We start from the raw sequence: 15989 nt of genomic DNA, 5'->3' as shown, positions 1-15989 counted from the left end.
GGATTGATAGGCTAGATAGAGTGAAGCTGCTCCTCTGGTGGGGGAACGTTCAGAACAAGCAAGCATAATCTTAAAATTCAGAATTCCAGCAGGGAATTCAACAGCAACCTTTTATACCCAGAGAGTGTTGAGAATGTGGAACTCACTATCATAAGGAACAGTTGAGTCGAATAATATAGAAGCATTTCAGGGGAGGCTCGATAAGTACATGAGGGAGAAAGGAATAGAAGGATATGTTGATGGAGTGAGACGAAATAGGTTGGGAGGAGGCTCCTGTGGAGCATAAACACCGGCATCGACTGATTGGGCTGAATGGCCTGTTTGTGCTGTACATTCCATGTAATCCACTCAATGTCCCTCTGAGTGCTGAGTAAAGACGGACCACTTTAAGCTCGTGGCAGCATTTCACGTTTATTAAGAGCTGTGTTACACAAGTTCCCATTCACAATGTGCTCACAGACTAAAGGGACTTCTGTCCCCATTCTACACACAGCGAAAGTTTACACACAAGATATTCGTGACAGTTGTACAGAAAGTTCCATCTCACAATCATTTCGTTCTCTTCTGATATTATTAAACATTCAGATTGTTTGTCAAAAACTGAAATTGCTACAGCGATTACATTGCAATAAAGGCGGATTGCATACATCGAATGATCTGTTTCATTATATTAAACACCAGCAAAAATCAAACTCCACTGCCAACTTGCACCGCCTCAGTCGGAACACGAGGAGGCGCTGATGGTCTTGAGAAGAGGCGAGCTCAGGGAGCCGTGGCTGACGCTGCAGGAATAGCTGGAGCCCTTGTTCCAGGCGGCGGCGGGGACTCTCAGGTAACTGCTCAGGCTGTAGGTTTGATCGCTGTCCGGGGACACGGCGCCTGTCGTCACCCCGCTGTCTGTCTCTTGGCCATCCACGCTCCAGCGGAGCCGCAACAAGCCCGGCTTAAAGCGACTCACCAGGCAGGACTGAGTGGCCGATCCCGAGCCGATTTCTTCCGAGGAGGGAGGGAGGAGAAGAACCGAGGGGCTTCGATCCTCGCTGCCTGTGTGTGGGGGAAAAGAAAATTCATTAGTTCATGGAATCCGTCAGCAGTGGGACGCCCTGATCTGAAATCAAAGACACCAAAGAATCCCGGAACAACATTCACTTTAAAATAAATTACTGATTAATACAGGAGTTCCAATAAATTCTTCAATCTCTAATTCCTCTGCTCCTCTGACAATTCTGTTACCTCCATTAAAAAACTAACTTGGTTCAAAAGTACTTCATTGGCTGTAAAGCGCTTTGGGACGTCCTGGGGCCGTGAAAGGCGCTATACAAATGCAATTCTTTCATGCTTTCTTTCTTTTTTATTGGTTTATTTCTTTCTATTTTTCCTTCCTTCTTTCTTGTAAAACAACAATAGAAAATGCTGGAAATATAGACCGGGTCTGTCAGCATGTGTGAGGTGGAAAGATCAGTAACTGACCAGTTCAGGTGCAGGTTACACCACCGGAATTTTTATTTTATTTCCTATAATTGCAGTTCTTTCCCTTTCCAGTTGAATATAATAAACCCGACCAGTCCCCATCCACCACGACCCTCCTCCGCCTGGCTGAACTTGTTCTCACATTGAACAACTTCTCCTTTAACTCCACTCATTTCCTCCAAATCAAAGGTGTTGCCATGGGTACCCGCATGGGTCCTAGCTATGCCTGCCTTTTCGTGGGCTATGTGGAACAATCTTTGTTCCAGTCCTACTCGGGTCCCCTCCCTCACCTCTTTTTCCGATACATTGATGACTGTATCGGTGCCGTTTCCTGCTCTCGCCCCGAACTTGACAATTTCATTCACTTTGCCTCCAATTTCCACCCTTCCCTCACCTTCACATGGTCCATCTCTGACTCTTCCCTTCGCTTCCTCGACTTCTCCGTCTCCATCTCTGGGGATAGGTTATCGACCAATATTTACTACAAGCCCACTGACTCCCACAGCTACCTGGACTACACTTCCTCCCACCCCGCTTCCTGTAAGGACTCTATTCCATTCTCCCAGTTTCTCCGCCTCCGCCGTGTCTGCTCCGACGATGCCACCTTCCACACCAGTGCTTCAGACATGTCTTCCTTTTTCCGCAACCGAGGATTCCCCTCTACCGTGGTTGACACTGCCCTCGACCGTGTCAGTTCTATCTCCCGCACCTCTGCCCTCACCCCTGCCCCTCCCTCCCGGAACCACGATAGTGTTCCCCTTGTCCTCACCTTTCACCCCACCAGCCTCCACATTCAACGGATCATCCTCCGGCATTTCCGCTACCTCCAAAGTGATCCCACCACCAAACGTATCTTCCCCTCCCCTCCCCTTTCAGCATTCCGCAGGGACCGCTCTCTCCGAGACACCCTAGTCCACTCCTCTATCACCCCAAACAGCCCTTCCCCTTCGCCTGGCACCTTCCCGTGCAAGCGGAGGAGATGTAACACCTGCCCCTATACCTCCCCCCTCCCCACTGTCCAGGGCCCCAAACACCCCTTCCAGGTGAAACAGCGATTTACTTGTACTTCTCGCAATCTAGTATACTGTATTCGCTGCTCACGATGCGGTCTCCTCTACATTGGGGAGATCAAACGCAGATTGGGTGACCGCTTTGCGGAACACCTCCGTTCAGTCCGTAAGGGTGACCCCGAGCTTCCGGTCGCCTGTCATTTCAATTCACCGCTCCATTCCCACTCGGACCTCACCGTCCTTGGCCTCTTGTACTGTTCCACGGAAGCTCAACGTAAACTCGAGGAACAGCACCTCATCTTCCGATTAGGCAGTCTGCAGCCTTCCGGTCTCAATATCGAGTTCAACAATTTCAGATCATAACCTCGGCCCCTATTTCATTTTCACTTATATTTTTCCACTCCTTTCCTTTCCCCCCCCCCCTTTCCTTTTGTTTCTCTCTCACACCTGGCAGCTATCTTTTGCCCTGCCAGTACACTTTACACCTAATCACAGCCTATTACCATCTCGTCTAGCTTCTAATCTCTTTTACTTCTTTTGGTTCTTTTATTCTTTTGTCCGATCGCAGCCCTGCCTTCGATCTAGTTCCTTTTCTCTCCAGTTTTGAAGAAGGGTCAAACCCGAAACGTCAACTCAAATTTCTCTCCACGGATGTTGCCTGACTTGCTGAGTTTTTTCGGCATTTTCTGTTGTTATTTCGGATTTCCAACATCTGCAGTATTTTGCTATCGTACTAGTGTTTGGTTCACTGCCACACCTCTTCTAGGAATGCCTACCTTGAAGAAGTTCTGCTCTTCTCTGCGACGGGATCTCCGTTTGGCTCTTCAACCTTGTTCATCTTCATTACTTTCAGTTTCCCTTCTCGTGTTTGATCAGGTATCTGCCAAGACTTGGTTTCACAGCCACATCATTTTCCTCAGCAACTGTCTCCGGTTCCGACTTACGCCACGTGGATTCCAACTAAACTTCCACCCTTCGTGCTTCGGATCCACCCAGGATTACAAATATCTCCAAGATATTCATCGTTCCTCGAACTACTGCTCTCGCCGCATCCTGAGATCCACGCTCAACGCCATGCGGCGCCACATGAACACACTCGACCTCTCTCTTCAGCAACACCGGCGCACTCTATCTCAAAGCTGTCCAGGTCCTCAGTTCCACTTCATCCTTCGACTCATCCGACGCTTCAACAAAAAACTTTTCTTCTTCCTTTCCGATGTCAAGGATCGCAAGCTTCATCAACTCTTGGACACCAACGCCCCTCCGGAACCTTCTTCCCCTTCACTTTCCTCTGACCCCCCTTCTCCCAATCTCACCCCCTGCCGTGTGTTCACTATCCCCTCTGACCTTCCACTCTCTGACCCTGAACGATCAGTCCTCAGCAAAGGCCTGAGCTTCATCCCCTTACGCCCCCACCTCAATGAATTTCGAGCTCGGCACGATGCTGAGCTCTTTTTCCGCCGCCTTCGTCTCCGTGCCCACTTCTTTGGCCAGGAGTCCTCCCCCCGCACAACTGACCCTTTCTCCCGCTTGCAGAATTCCCATTCTACCTGGACCCCTCCCCCTGGCCTCTTACCCTCTCTAGATCTTTTCATCGCTAACTGCCGCCGTGAAATCGGCCGTCTCCATTTCTCTGCTCCCCTCACTCACTCCAACCTACCTCCCTCTGAACTTGCAGCACTCCATTCTCTTAGATCCAACCCTGACATTGTCATTAAACCCGCTGACAAGGGTGGTGCTGTTGTTGTTTGGCGCACTGACCTCTACCTAGCGGAAGCTGAACGCCAACTCTCCGACACCTGCTCCTACCTCCACCTGGACCATGACCCCACTACCGAACATCAAACCACCGTTTCCAAGACTGTCACTGACCTCATCTCCTCTGGAGATCTTCCCCCCGCTGCCACCAACCTCATAGTTCCCCAACCCCGCACAGCCCGCTTCTACCTCCTTCCCAAGATCCACAAACAGGACTGCCCTGGTAGACCCATCGTTTCAGCCTGTTCTTGCCCTACGGAACTTATCTCTTCCTATCTTGACTCTATCTTTTCTCCCCTTGTCCAGTCTCTTCCCACCTACATCCGCGACTCTTCGGACGCCCTCCGCCACTTTAACAGTTTCCAGTTTCCTGGCCCCAACCGCTTCCTTTTCACCATGGACGTACAATCCCTCTACACCTCCATCACCCACCCGGATGGCCTGAGGGCACTCCGCTTCTTCCTCGAACAGAGGCCCGACCAGTCCCCATCCACCACGACCCTCCTCCGCCTGGCTGAACTTGTTCTCACATTGAACAACTTCTCCTTTAACTCCACTCATTTCCTCCAAATCAAAGGTGTTGCCATGGGTACCCGCATGGGTCCTAGCTATGCCTGCCTTTTCGTGGGCTATGTGGAACAATCTTTGTTGCAGTCCTACTCGGGTCCCCTCCCTCACCTCTTTTTCCGATACATTGATGACTGTATTGGTGCCGTTTCCTGCTCTCGCCCCGAACTTGACAATTTCATTCACTTTGCCTCCAATTTCCACCCTTCCCTCACCTTCACATGGTCCATCTCTGACTCTTCCCTTCCCTTCCTCGACTTCTCCGTCTCCATCTCTGGGGATAGGTTATCGACCAATATTTACTACAAGCCCACTGACTCCCACAGCTACCTGGACTACACTTCCTCCCACCCCGCTTCCTGTAAGGACTCTATTCCATTCTCCCAGTTTCTCCGCCTCCGCCGTATCTGCTCCGACGATGCCACCTTCCACACCAGTGCTTCAGACATGTCTTCCTTTTTCCGCAACCGAGGATTCCCCTCTACCGTGGTTGACACTGCCCTCGACCGTGTCAGTTCTATCTCCCGCACCTCTGCCCTCACCCCTGCCCCTCCCTCCCGGAACCACGATAGGGTTCCCCTTGTCCTCACCTTTCACCCCACCAGCCTCCACATTCAATGGATCATCCTCCGGCATTTCCGCTACCTCCAAAGTGATCCCACCACCAAACGTATCTTCCCCTCCCCTCCCCTCTCAGCATTCCGCAGGGACCGCTCTCTCCGAGACACCCTAGTCCACTCCTCTATCACCCCAAACAGCCCTTCCCTTTCGCCTGGCACCTTCCCGTGCAAGCGGAGGAGATGTAACACCTGCCCCTATACCTCCCCCCTCCCCACTGTCCAGGGCCCCAAACACCCCTTCCAGGTGAAACAGCGATTTACTTGTACTTGTCGCAATCTAGTATACTGTATTCGCTGCTCACGATGCGGTCTCCTCTACATTGGGGAGACCAAACGCAGATTGGGTGACCGCTTTGCGGAACACCTCCATTCAGTCCGTAAGGGTGACCCCGAGCTTCCGGTCGCCTGTCATTTCAATTCACCGCTCCATTCCCACTCGGACCTCACCGTCCTTGGCCTCTTGTACTGTTCCACGGAAGCTCAACGTAAACTCGAGGAACAGCACCTCATCTTCCGATTAGGCAGTCTGCAGCCTTCCGGTCTCAATATCGAGTTCAACAATTTCAGATCATAACCTCGGCCCCTATTTCATTTTCACTTATATTTTTCCACTCCTTTCCTTTCCCCCCCCCCTTTCCTTTTGTTTCTCTCTCACACCTGGCAGCTATCTTTTGCCCTGCCAGTACACTTTACACCTAATCACAGCCTATTACCATCTCGTCTAGCTTCTAATCTCTTTTACTTCTTTTGGTTCTTTTATTCTTTTGTCCGATCGCAGCCCTGCCTTCGATCTAGTTCCTTTTCTCTCCAGTTTTGAAGAAGGGTCAAACCCGAAACGTCAACTCAAATTTCTCTCCACGGATGTTGCCTGACTTGCTGAGTTTTTCCAGCATTTTCTGTTGTTATTTCGGATTTCCAACATCTGCAGTATTTTGCTATCATAATAAACCGTTTGATTGTCTTAAAATGCGGTCAGTGTTAACTTTAAACTGGTGAATTCACGGAGCTGTGAGCCGCTTTTCACCGAGAGTCCACATATGTTCTGATATCTCAAACTGATGCAGCCCTTTCAAAGAGCCGCCACAGGCACCATGGGCCGAATGGCCTCCTTCTGTGCTGAATCATTCTATAAGATTCCGGAAGGATTTTTTTACGTTTCATATTTTATTTTAGAATTGCGTGTTAGAAACTGATCCGTTTTAAATGTGGCGGCGATGATAATTGAGCCGTGTCTGTTACCGGGTATTGAAGAGCTCACTGAATAAAGAGATGACATTGTACACGGGCTGGGAATTAATGTAGTGACTCTGTCTAACAATATTGTAAATAGTTTACACAGAATTACACAGAATATGCGTCACAGAAACAGGCCATTCGGCCCAACCAGTCCATGCCGGTGTTTATGATCCACTCGAGACTCCTCCAATCCTTCCTCATCTAACTCTATCAGCCTAACCCTCTATTCCCTTCTCCCTCATATGCTTATCTAGCCTCCCCTTAAATACATCTATACTATTCTCCTCAACCACTCCCTGTGGTAGCGAGTTCCACATTCTCCCCACTCTCTGGGTAAAGAGGTTTCCCCTGAATTCCCTATTTGATTTCTTGGTGACTATCTTATATTGATGGTCTCTAGTTTTGCTCTTCCCCACAAGTGGAAACATTCTCTCTGTGTCTCCTCTATCAAAACCTTTCATCATTTTAAAGACCTCTATTCGGTCACCCCTCAGCCTTCTCTTTCCCCGGTTTGATGAAGGGTTTTCACTGTTTGATATTTCTAGTGAAATGGGGTCAAGGATTGTAAAATATTCTCGCTACAGAGGCAAGTAAGGTTTCCTCCCCGCGCGGGTGAACTGATTTCTCTCTCGGGTTCAGCTCAGTCTCGCTGTACCCGGAGCGATCCGTTCAACACTGGGCGGTAGCGGGGCCCGACAGATCAACCCAGGAGAATCGGCGCTATCCCCGGGGGACACTGCACAGGGAGAGTCAGCAGACACAGCCTGGGGGAGGGGAGAGGGTCAGCAGCGAGAGAATGAGATGGAGAGAAAGTTCCCTTCAACAAACATCACCCAGTCTCACTCACACACACGGGGCTGGTCAGTGATTGTCACTGCGCCGCTCCATGGTAAAGCGTCGGTTCTGCTCTATAAACAGCGGGGAGATTGCAAATAATGAACTCAGATAGATCAAATATTGGAACAGGAAATTCAGAGTAAAAGCGGTCCCGTCAAACAAATACAATCCAGATTAGTCCCGGTGTTGCTGGCGACAGGGAGTCGATCCAACCGGTTGTGTGCTGGGACAGCGGGTCTCGGGAGGGTCCTCTCTCTCTCCCAGCCCAGAGCCGGACACCCGACGGCTGCGGTCAGGGGGACAATGCGCCACAGGAATAAAACCAGCAGCAACATTGAAAGTTGTAAATGACGGTAAATGGGTTGGGATTCCCCGGGGGCTCTCCCGCCAGCTCCGGGCAACCTATTTAGAATCGGACGGTGCCGACTCTGGCAATAGTACTAATTCCACATACACTAAGAGAAGAAGTAAGGCATAGCACAGAATCACACAGGACAGAAGGAGGCCATTCGGCCCATCGTGCTTGAGCCGTCTCTTTGAAAGAGCTCTCCAAATATTCTCACTCCCCTGCTCTTTCCTCAGAGCCCTGCAATTTTCTCCTGTTCAAGTCTCAGTGTAACATAGTGACATATTCAGTGTCCACTGTCAGAACTTCACAGTGTAGCTCACAACATTGCTCTCTCTCTCTATGTCTCTTGCCTCACACGAATGATACCGGGGCTTGGCGGGTTAAATTATGAGGACGGGTTGCATAAACTTGGCTTGTATGTCCTTGAGTTTAGAAGATTCAGGGGCGATCAGATCGAGGAGTTATTCCCACTCCCCTTTTCCCGTGGCCATGCTTTAATCCTTTTCCACTAATTATCCAATTCAGTTCTGCAAGTTACTATTGAATCTGCTTCCACCGCCCTTTCAGGCAGCGCGTTCCAGATCACAACAACTCGCTGGGCAAAGAATATTCTTCTCCTCTCCCCTCTAGTTTGTTGCCAATTAACTTAAATCTCTGTCCTCTCGTTACCGACCCTCCTGCCAGTGGAAACAACTTCTCCTTATTTACTCTAGCAAACCCTTCTTAATTTTAAACATACCTATCAAATCTCCACTTAACCTTCTCTGCTTTACGGGGAACAATCCCAGCTTCTCCAGTCTCTCCACATCACTGAATTCGCTCATCCCTGGTTCTATTCCAGTAAATCTCCTCTGCAACCTCTCCAAGGATTTTATATCCTTCCTAAAGTGTTTTATCAAAATCTATTTACTGTTCACATTAATTCATAACGTTAAGTATTTATCCAATTCACTTTTGAATGTTACTATTGAATCTGCTTCCACCAGAACTCGCTGCTTAAAAAGAACGCTTCTCCTCATCTCCCCTATTGAATGGAAGCAGGAAATGGTGTCAAACTTCATTTCAGCGCAGTATTATACCTCGAGGCGCTCCAACAATTCCAATTCTGAGCAGTTTAACATATTTGTGCATAAATAAATCCAACAACAACATTCACTCAATCGAGATTTCTCTGGCGCCCGGGAATGAAAGCGATTCTAAATAAAAATTGCAACAATGTCAATTATACAATGTGAGGGTAACTTACTCTTTATACTCAGGACGGTCCCCGGTCCGAAGATGTATCCCGAGTCCCAAACAGCACAGTAATAGACAGCGGAGTCACCGTGAACCAGGGTTCCGATGGTCAGAATGTAATTGTTACCGGAGGCGTCTCTGGAAGGTTGAAAACGGTCCGTGAAGCCGGTGCCTCGGCTGATGCTGCCACCGGCACTGTGAAGGAGCACCCACACCGGAGCTTCCCCGGGTCGCTGTCGGTACCAGTTCACATCCTTGCTGCCCACAGCCGCATTCTGCATCGCACACTGTAGCCGGACGGTCTGACCCGCGGAGACAGGATCGGATATTGGGGACTGATTGAGGACGTTGGCTGCCAGGACACCTTCAATAAAAGAAAAAATTCAACCCATTCAGGGACTTGGAGCAAATGGGACGTTAATGCGTCAATAAACACGGAGAGAAAACCACCCGATTCTCGGTATTGAACCGATTTAGTTGCGGATAACCCCGTGACTAAAACCACCCCTCTCTCACCTGCTAAATGGATCAGCAGAGCCCACAGGAGATGCATCGCTGAAGCGATTTCCTCCGGAGAAGCGCCAACAGCCACCGCCCAAAATTTCCGACTGAACCGTGCGCTGTTCCTGTAAACTCCGGGATCCGGTCCGGTTACAGTGTCAGCAAACCCGAGACTCCGGGTCTATTTATTACCCGGTATGCAAATAGTTGGGAGGGGCCAGGAAAAGGAAGGAGGCAGATTTTTAATTCGGGTGTTTTTATTTAAATCTATTTGTGCCTCCCTAGTTTATTACAATCTTAAACCTTTCATTTAAAAATGTGTAATCTCCAATTGGAGTTTCTGTTAAGGGAAAGTTTTCCGAAGATTTTTGCGTTTAATGAATATATAGTCTGTGTTCTACCCCAGAAAAAAGAGGGGCGGATTGTAGAGATCGGATCAGCTGATGCACTTCGGCCGAAATCGTTCTGATAACGCGCTGTTACTCTCTGATACACTGCATCAGATTTTAAAATAATCTTTTCCCCCTAAAATACATATTTCATAATAGACTGACGTCCCTTTCTCTAAATCAGCAGCAAGACAACCCTGAATTTGTCAATCCCTTTAGAATTGGTGTTTCAATTGACAAATATGATTTGGGCTTCAGTCTGTAAATACATTTCTGATGAGAATATTCCTGAGGCGGAGTAAAGAGCGAATTAGATGAATGAGAAGGAGGGGAAGAAAGCGGCATTTTACACCGTGCCCCGGATTAAAGAGAAGTTGTTCTGTTATAGTCTGAGTCATCCCCTTTAAAGCTCAGGAGGGCAAATAAAACTCGGCACAATATTAATAAAATGACACCTTGCCTTTAATTTGCTGCCGGTCCGATTAATGCGCGCAGCTCCCGTTTTAAACCCTGTTCCAGTTGAATTATTAAGCGGCGGGGTCAGTTGTTTCCGGGGCTCTGTGATGTTGAACACTTCCCCTGTTTGGAGTCAATCCCTAACTCCCCACACTGCGTCTGGGTTCATGTTTTTAAAAGTCAGATTGAAACTGGTTCGTGTCAGTTACTTGAGGGCGGAAGAAAAATGCATTAAATTGTTAATAATTGGGTTGTCTCGAGAGATTAGCGTCAAAGGAATAATACATTTTGTTTAATAAATATCTGAACTGTGTAACTGTGAAGTTAGGTATTCCCCTGTTCCTTCGAAAAACACACAGAGCGGCCGGAGGGATTCTCGCCCCCGGGAGTACCCGGCACTGAATTCGGGCAGGGATTGGTTCTCACCTGGACAAGGGGCTTTTCGGTGAAGCCCAGGTGCTTGGTTCTGTTTCTGCGCTTGAACTGATCACTGATTCCTCTGGTCTGTTAGAATTATTAAAGGGGCTTTGGTGCTGTGACTGGAGCTGCTCTCTCAACCTTGCACAGGGACCAAGAGCTTTGTCACCGCTGACACCGACACGGCTGACTGGAGAACCAATCATTGCGCAGCACTGGCCACACCGCGCACTGCACCTTGGGAACTGTAGTTCCAGATTGGGCAATAGCCAAGATCAGCGTGTCTATTGACACCAGTGCGTCAGCTCTACCTCACCACCACCTCTCTCGACCTACCCACTCTCTCTTATTTGTCACACGCCTGTCCGACATCCAGGCTTCCCGCCTGCTACCTTAAATGAGCTGATGCCGTGGGTTGGGGTGGAGTTACCCCATTTATATATTTAAACCCCACAGACTTACCCGCCCATCTTATTGCTATCCAAGCCCCCAGTACATTTCCCAGATACCTTTGGGGTTCAGGAATTAATTGCTAGCTCAATAAATATTCTAAGAGCACTATATTTAGTTTACCCAGCACCAACAACAGCTTTCATTTATACAGCGCCTTGATCATAGTACGACGTCCCAAGGCGCTTCACAGGAGCGTTAATCAGACAACATTTGACACCGAGCCACAAAAGGAGATATTAGGACAGGTGATCAGAAGCTTGCTCAAAGAGGTGGGTGTTAAGGAAGTTCTTAAAGGTGAAGAGAGAGACGGAGAGTTTTCGGGAAGGGCTCAGGAAGATTGGGATCCGCGCAGTTGCTCTCCTAACAGTTAAAACTTGAAATGTTCAGAAATTTGCGGGGGAATCGAGCAGGTGGAGCGCTTTAAGTGACAGGAGTGTCATTCCGCCGGACTCACACCTCCAGGATTGTCATTTCGCTATGGAGTCAATGCCAGATCTTTGCTTACCTGGGTGGGTCCGGTGCCGGCGGTGGCCATGGCGGGTCGCGACCCCGCTGTTGGCTCCAACCGCTGCTGAAAATGAACTCACCTTAATGGGGCCTATTAAGCCCGCCCAGCGCATTGTCCGGCCCAATGAGATGGACCGGGTCTGGTCACATCATTCATGACGTGATTCATGACGCGTTTTCAGCTGGGATCTTTAAAGGGGCTATGGCCACATTACATTTGGCGTTTAATCTAACATAGTGCTGTCGGTGTTCTACAGCATTGGAGTGCTGCAAATACGGACAATGACTGCACAGAGGCAGAGGGCTGCACCCAAGTTCTCCGATGACTCCCTCCATATGCTTACGGAGGGAGCCAGAGCACACAGGGTGGTCCTCTTCCCTTCTGATAGGCGGAAGGGACGCACTCAGGACACCAAGACAGCCTGGTTGCAGATTGCAGAGGAGGTCGCAAGCAGTGATGTGGTCAGGAGGACCTGGGTGCAGTGCCGCTAACGCTTCAATTATCTCATTAGATCAGGAAAAGTTAGTAAAAAGCCACACTCAGCTGCATCCTATTGTGCCTCTCATCACATCCCCATCACTCTGCCTTCCCTACCCTACTCCTGCACATCCTTACTCACACCAATATACATTGCACCTCCACCCATCCCTCTCACTCATTCTACATTATCACAACCCAATCTCACTAGCCACTCCTCTCACTTACCCTCATCCTAATACATTCATACCAACTGACAACATTCAAGAGTAGCCGCCTGGGTATTTTATCCAATGTTTATGTAAAGTTTCTGTTAATGTGGTGACAAACATAAAAATCTTTATTTTCAACACTTTCTGGTCTTGGACAGCTGTACATATACCTTCGCAAGTGGTTTAGTGAGTTGCAGTGAATGGTGAGACATTACACCCAGCAATGGTGATGAGTGTGAATGGAATGGCTGGGTCGTTGTAGGGATGCTTTATGGTGTTGCTGTGGGGTGGTTCCACCCAAGCGCGCCATGTGGCTGTCATATGGGTGTACAGCGTAAAGTTAACTAAATGTGGCCATAATGAGGCCATCCCTGGCCTACTGGGCAGCAATGTGGTCGGGTGCTGATGCACTGTGTCCTGTGCAACATCCGGTGATTGTGGAGAAGGTTCGTGTTTTTGTTGGTGGTGTTGGTGATGGGGCCTTTTGGTGTCTGATCGTGAGGACCATGGGGAGACAGTATAAACGGAGCCCTGTTGATGCAATAGATGGCAGGTGAAGTACAGATGACAGAAGCATTCTGTCAATGGTGAGAGAGCTCTTCCACTGAGGTGAGACTGGATGGAGACTTTGCTGGAAAGACTTGCAGCCTACAGAATCTGTGCTGGAAATGGACTGAGCAACAGTTTCTGCCTGAGGAAAGTGGTCATCTGTCAGGTGGGAGCTTTTACTGTACATTTCATGCTGTCAAGTAATCAGCTGCAGCAATGGTCACTGAACTCCCGCCTTAGGTTGACAGACGAGGTAACCGAGCTGAGTGAATCCCGTGGCCATGCAGGGAAATTTAAAAAGTAAGTGAAAAAGACCTCTTAAGTGCCTGTTAACTACCTGATAATCAGCTCAATTGGGTCCCTCGCCGCTGCCGGTCGGGTCGGACCCGCGATGACAGACGCGCTTGGTGGCGAGATTAGAATGGGATCCTGACTCGTTCCCAAAAATAACAGCTTTCGCAACCGAGTCGCCATCGCTCTCGCTCGCTATCACCCGGGAATATTCGGGCTGGGTCTATACCTCGTTCGAACCGACTTCAACCTAAAGTCTAACTGCACTCGAAGTGGCTCCACGGGGAGTCTTTTGCACCGATCTACTATGCTGTGTGGTAAATGTTCATCTTTTCCTCTTCTGATGCCACGCGTGTAGTTCATTAGCTATCCTCCAATTCCTCGTTCACTGCCCAGCCCAAAGACCCTGACTATACGTTCATTATCTGTGCTTTTCCGACCTGGATGATGTCCCTTTTCGATACTTGATTGAGCAACAGAACCAGGCAAAGATTTAGCAATCTCTATCGTAATCTAATCCCAGAATGATGCGTGGTGCTCTTTAATGAATGGCCTGTAATGGATCAATTTCGCTTTGGAAGCTAGGGCGCCAAAAGTGAGACATGTGGTCTCAGCACCGATCTACAGAAGCTTAAGCAAAAAGAAAATACTGCAGATGCTGGAAATCTGAAATTAAAACAGAAAATGCTGGAAATACTCAGCAGGCCAGGGGCAGCATCTGTGAAGAGAGAAACAGAGTTAATGTTTCAGGTCGATGACCTTTCGTCAGAACTGGAAAAAGCAGGAAATGGAATCTTAAGGTTGGGAAATCAACTAGCCACGTGAGCGTGGTGTCAGAATAATCCTTATCCTTCACTTTAATATAAGCTGGTGGACGCAAGAGATAGAGAGATTAATAATCTTTATTTATCAATAGACTTATTGAAATTTAGCATCTCCTGTGCTATGAGAATTATCTCAATTGTACTCACAAGCACAACAGGTTAATTATGCAAGGTAAGCGTTGTGCTAGTACGTCAGCACGTTCATATTACGTGTGGTTATTATGTAAGCACGCAAGTGTTAAATGTAAACGCGTTAGTGGTGACGTAGCCGACTCGCCCCTCACCGTTCCCTCACCACCCTTGCCCATGCTCATTGGCGACACTATCGGCCTATTGTGCTCGGAACATTCCACAGACATGATTAGCTGTATTCACAATCCTCACTTGCTTATCAAGGAGCACAGGAACAGGAGTAGATCCAAAGTGGATTACCTCACACTCCTCCACATTGAGTGACATCTGTCACATTTCACTCCGCTCACAACCTGTGTATATCCGCTGGTAACTTTCTGCTTCCATCTGCACAAGTTGCTGTGCCTCTTAACTTAACGACACCTGCAAACTTGGATATACAGCTCTTATTCCTTCATCCAAGTCATTGACACATATGGTGGAATGATTGAGGCTCCAGAACAGATCCCTGCGGAACAGCACCGGTCACATCCTGCCAATCTGAGTACCTATGCTTTATCCCCAATCTCTCTCTCCTACTTCCCACCCAAACTCCAGCCCAGATCAAATGACTCCCACCAATTCCATGTGGTCTCATTTTTGCCAATGATCTTTTGTGTGAAACCTTATTGAATGCCTTCTGGGAGTGCATATAGTTAACATCCATAGACACTCCTTTGTCTATCTGATTAGTGACTGTTGGAGGAAATTTTAAAATGGCACCGTAGTGCCTGCTGAAATACTTGACATTCATTGACATTTTGCAGACACTGGCATAACAGACAGCTGACATGATCTGCTTACACCAAACGTGTGATGTCACTTGTACAGAACAGTAATATAATTAAGTTGTTTGCTCCCGGTATAATAATATAATCAACTTGTTTTTGACAGAATGTGATTAAGGGTTGCTAAGGTATCGGATTGGCCAAAGTTAAAGGATGCTAAAGTACCAGATTGGCCAAGGAATTAATGTAATATGGTATCTTTCCTGTTTTTAAATTGTATAAAAGGAGCGCGGCTGCTATTGTAAAGCTGAGAAGCTGGCGATTGCACCAAGGGGGTGTATAGCACTTCTCCCAGAGCGCTCTGTAAATAAAAGTGTACTCGCACATTCCAGCAAGGTCCACAGTAGTCTGAGTTTATTGCTCTATAAGTCGAAGTTGGGTATACATCAACCCTGTATATCACTGGGTCCGTTCAGGCTCCAATTCGGCGGTAACAGTGACCTCCTCAAGAAATGCAACTACACTAGTCAGACATGATTTACCTTTAACAAGTGCATTCTGGAGCCCTCTGATCAGCTCATATCAGCTTCAGTGTTCAGTCATCTGTCCTTAATGACAGATTATGTTAATTTCCCCACAACTGACGTTAAACTGAAAGTCCAGTAGTGACCTGGATTCGCTCTCCCACCCTTCTTCAATAACCCAGTATCTGGAGCAGTGTGTACAGGTCCTGGGCACCGCATCTCAGAAAGGATATATTGGAGGGAGTTCAGCGCTGATTCACCAAAATGTTACCAGGGATCCAAGGGTTAAGTTACGAGGCGAGATTAGAGAGACTAGGCTTGGATTCCCTGGAATATGTAATGTTAAGGGGTGATTTGGTTGAGGTTTTTAGGATTTTGTGAGGGGGTTGAAAGGGTAGTCAGAAAA

General features: G+C 48.2%; 1 protein-coding gene across 1 annotated transcript; it reads right to left on the bottom strand.

The window, feature by feature from the left end:
* Positions 1-397: 397 nt before the first annotated feature.
* On the bottom strand, positions 398-9636 carry LOC147086467 (immunoglobulin lambda-1 light chain-like). The gene is made up of 3 exons (XM_085978257.1): positions 9600-9636; positions 9094-9447; positions 398-1044 (listed from the first exon to the last, which is right to left on the bottom strand). The coding sequence occupies exons 1-3, from the start codon at positions 9634-9636 to the stop codon at positions 716-718; spliced, it is 720 nt and encodes a 239-aa protein (XP_085834383.1). The 3' UTR covers positions 398-715.
* Between the last annotated feature and the right edge of the window lie 6353 nt (positions 9637-15989).

Source organism: Somniosus microcephalus, unplaced genomic scaffold, assembly GCF_052327205.1.
Source record: "Somniosus microcephalus isolate GS21.2 unplaced genomic scaffold, FLI_Smic_1.0 unresolved_chr7, whole genome shotgun sequence".
NCBI lineage: Eukaryota > Metazoa > Chordata > Chondrichthyes > Squaliformes > Somniosidae > Somniosus > Somniosus microcephalus.
The sequence above is the reverse complement of the archived record's forward strand: the minus strand, read 5'-3'. Positions and strand labels throughout refer to the sequence as shown.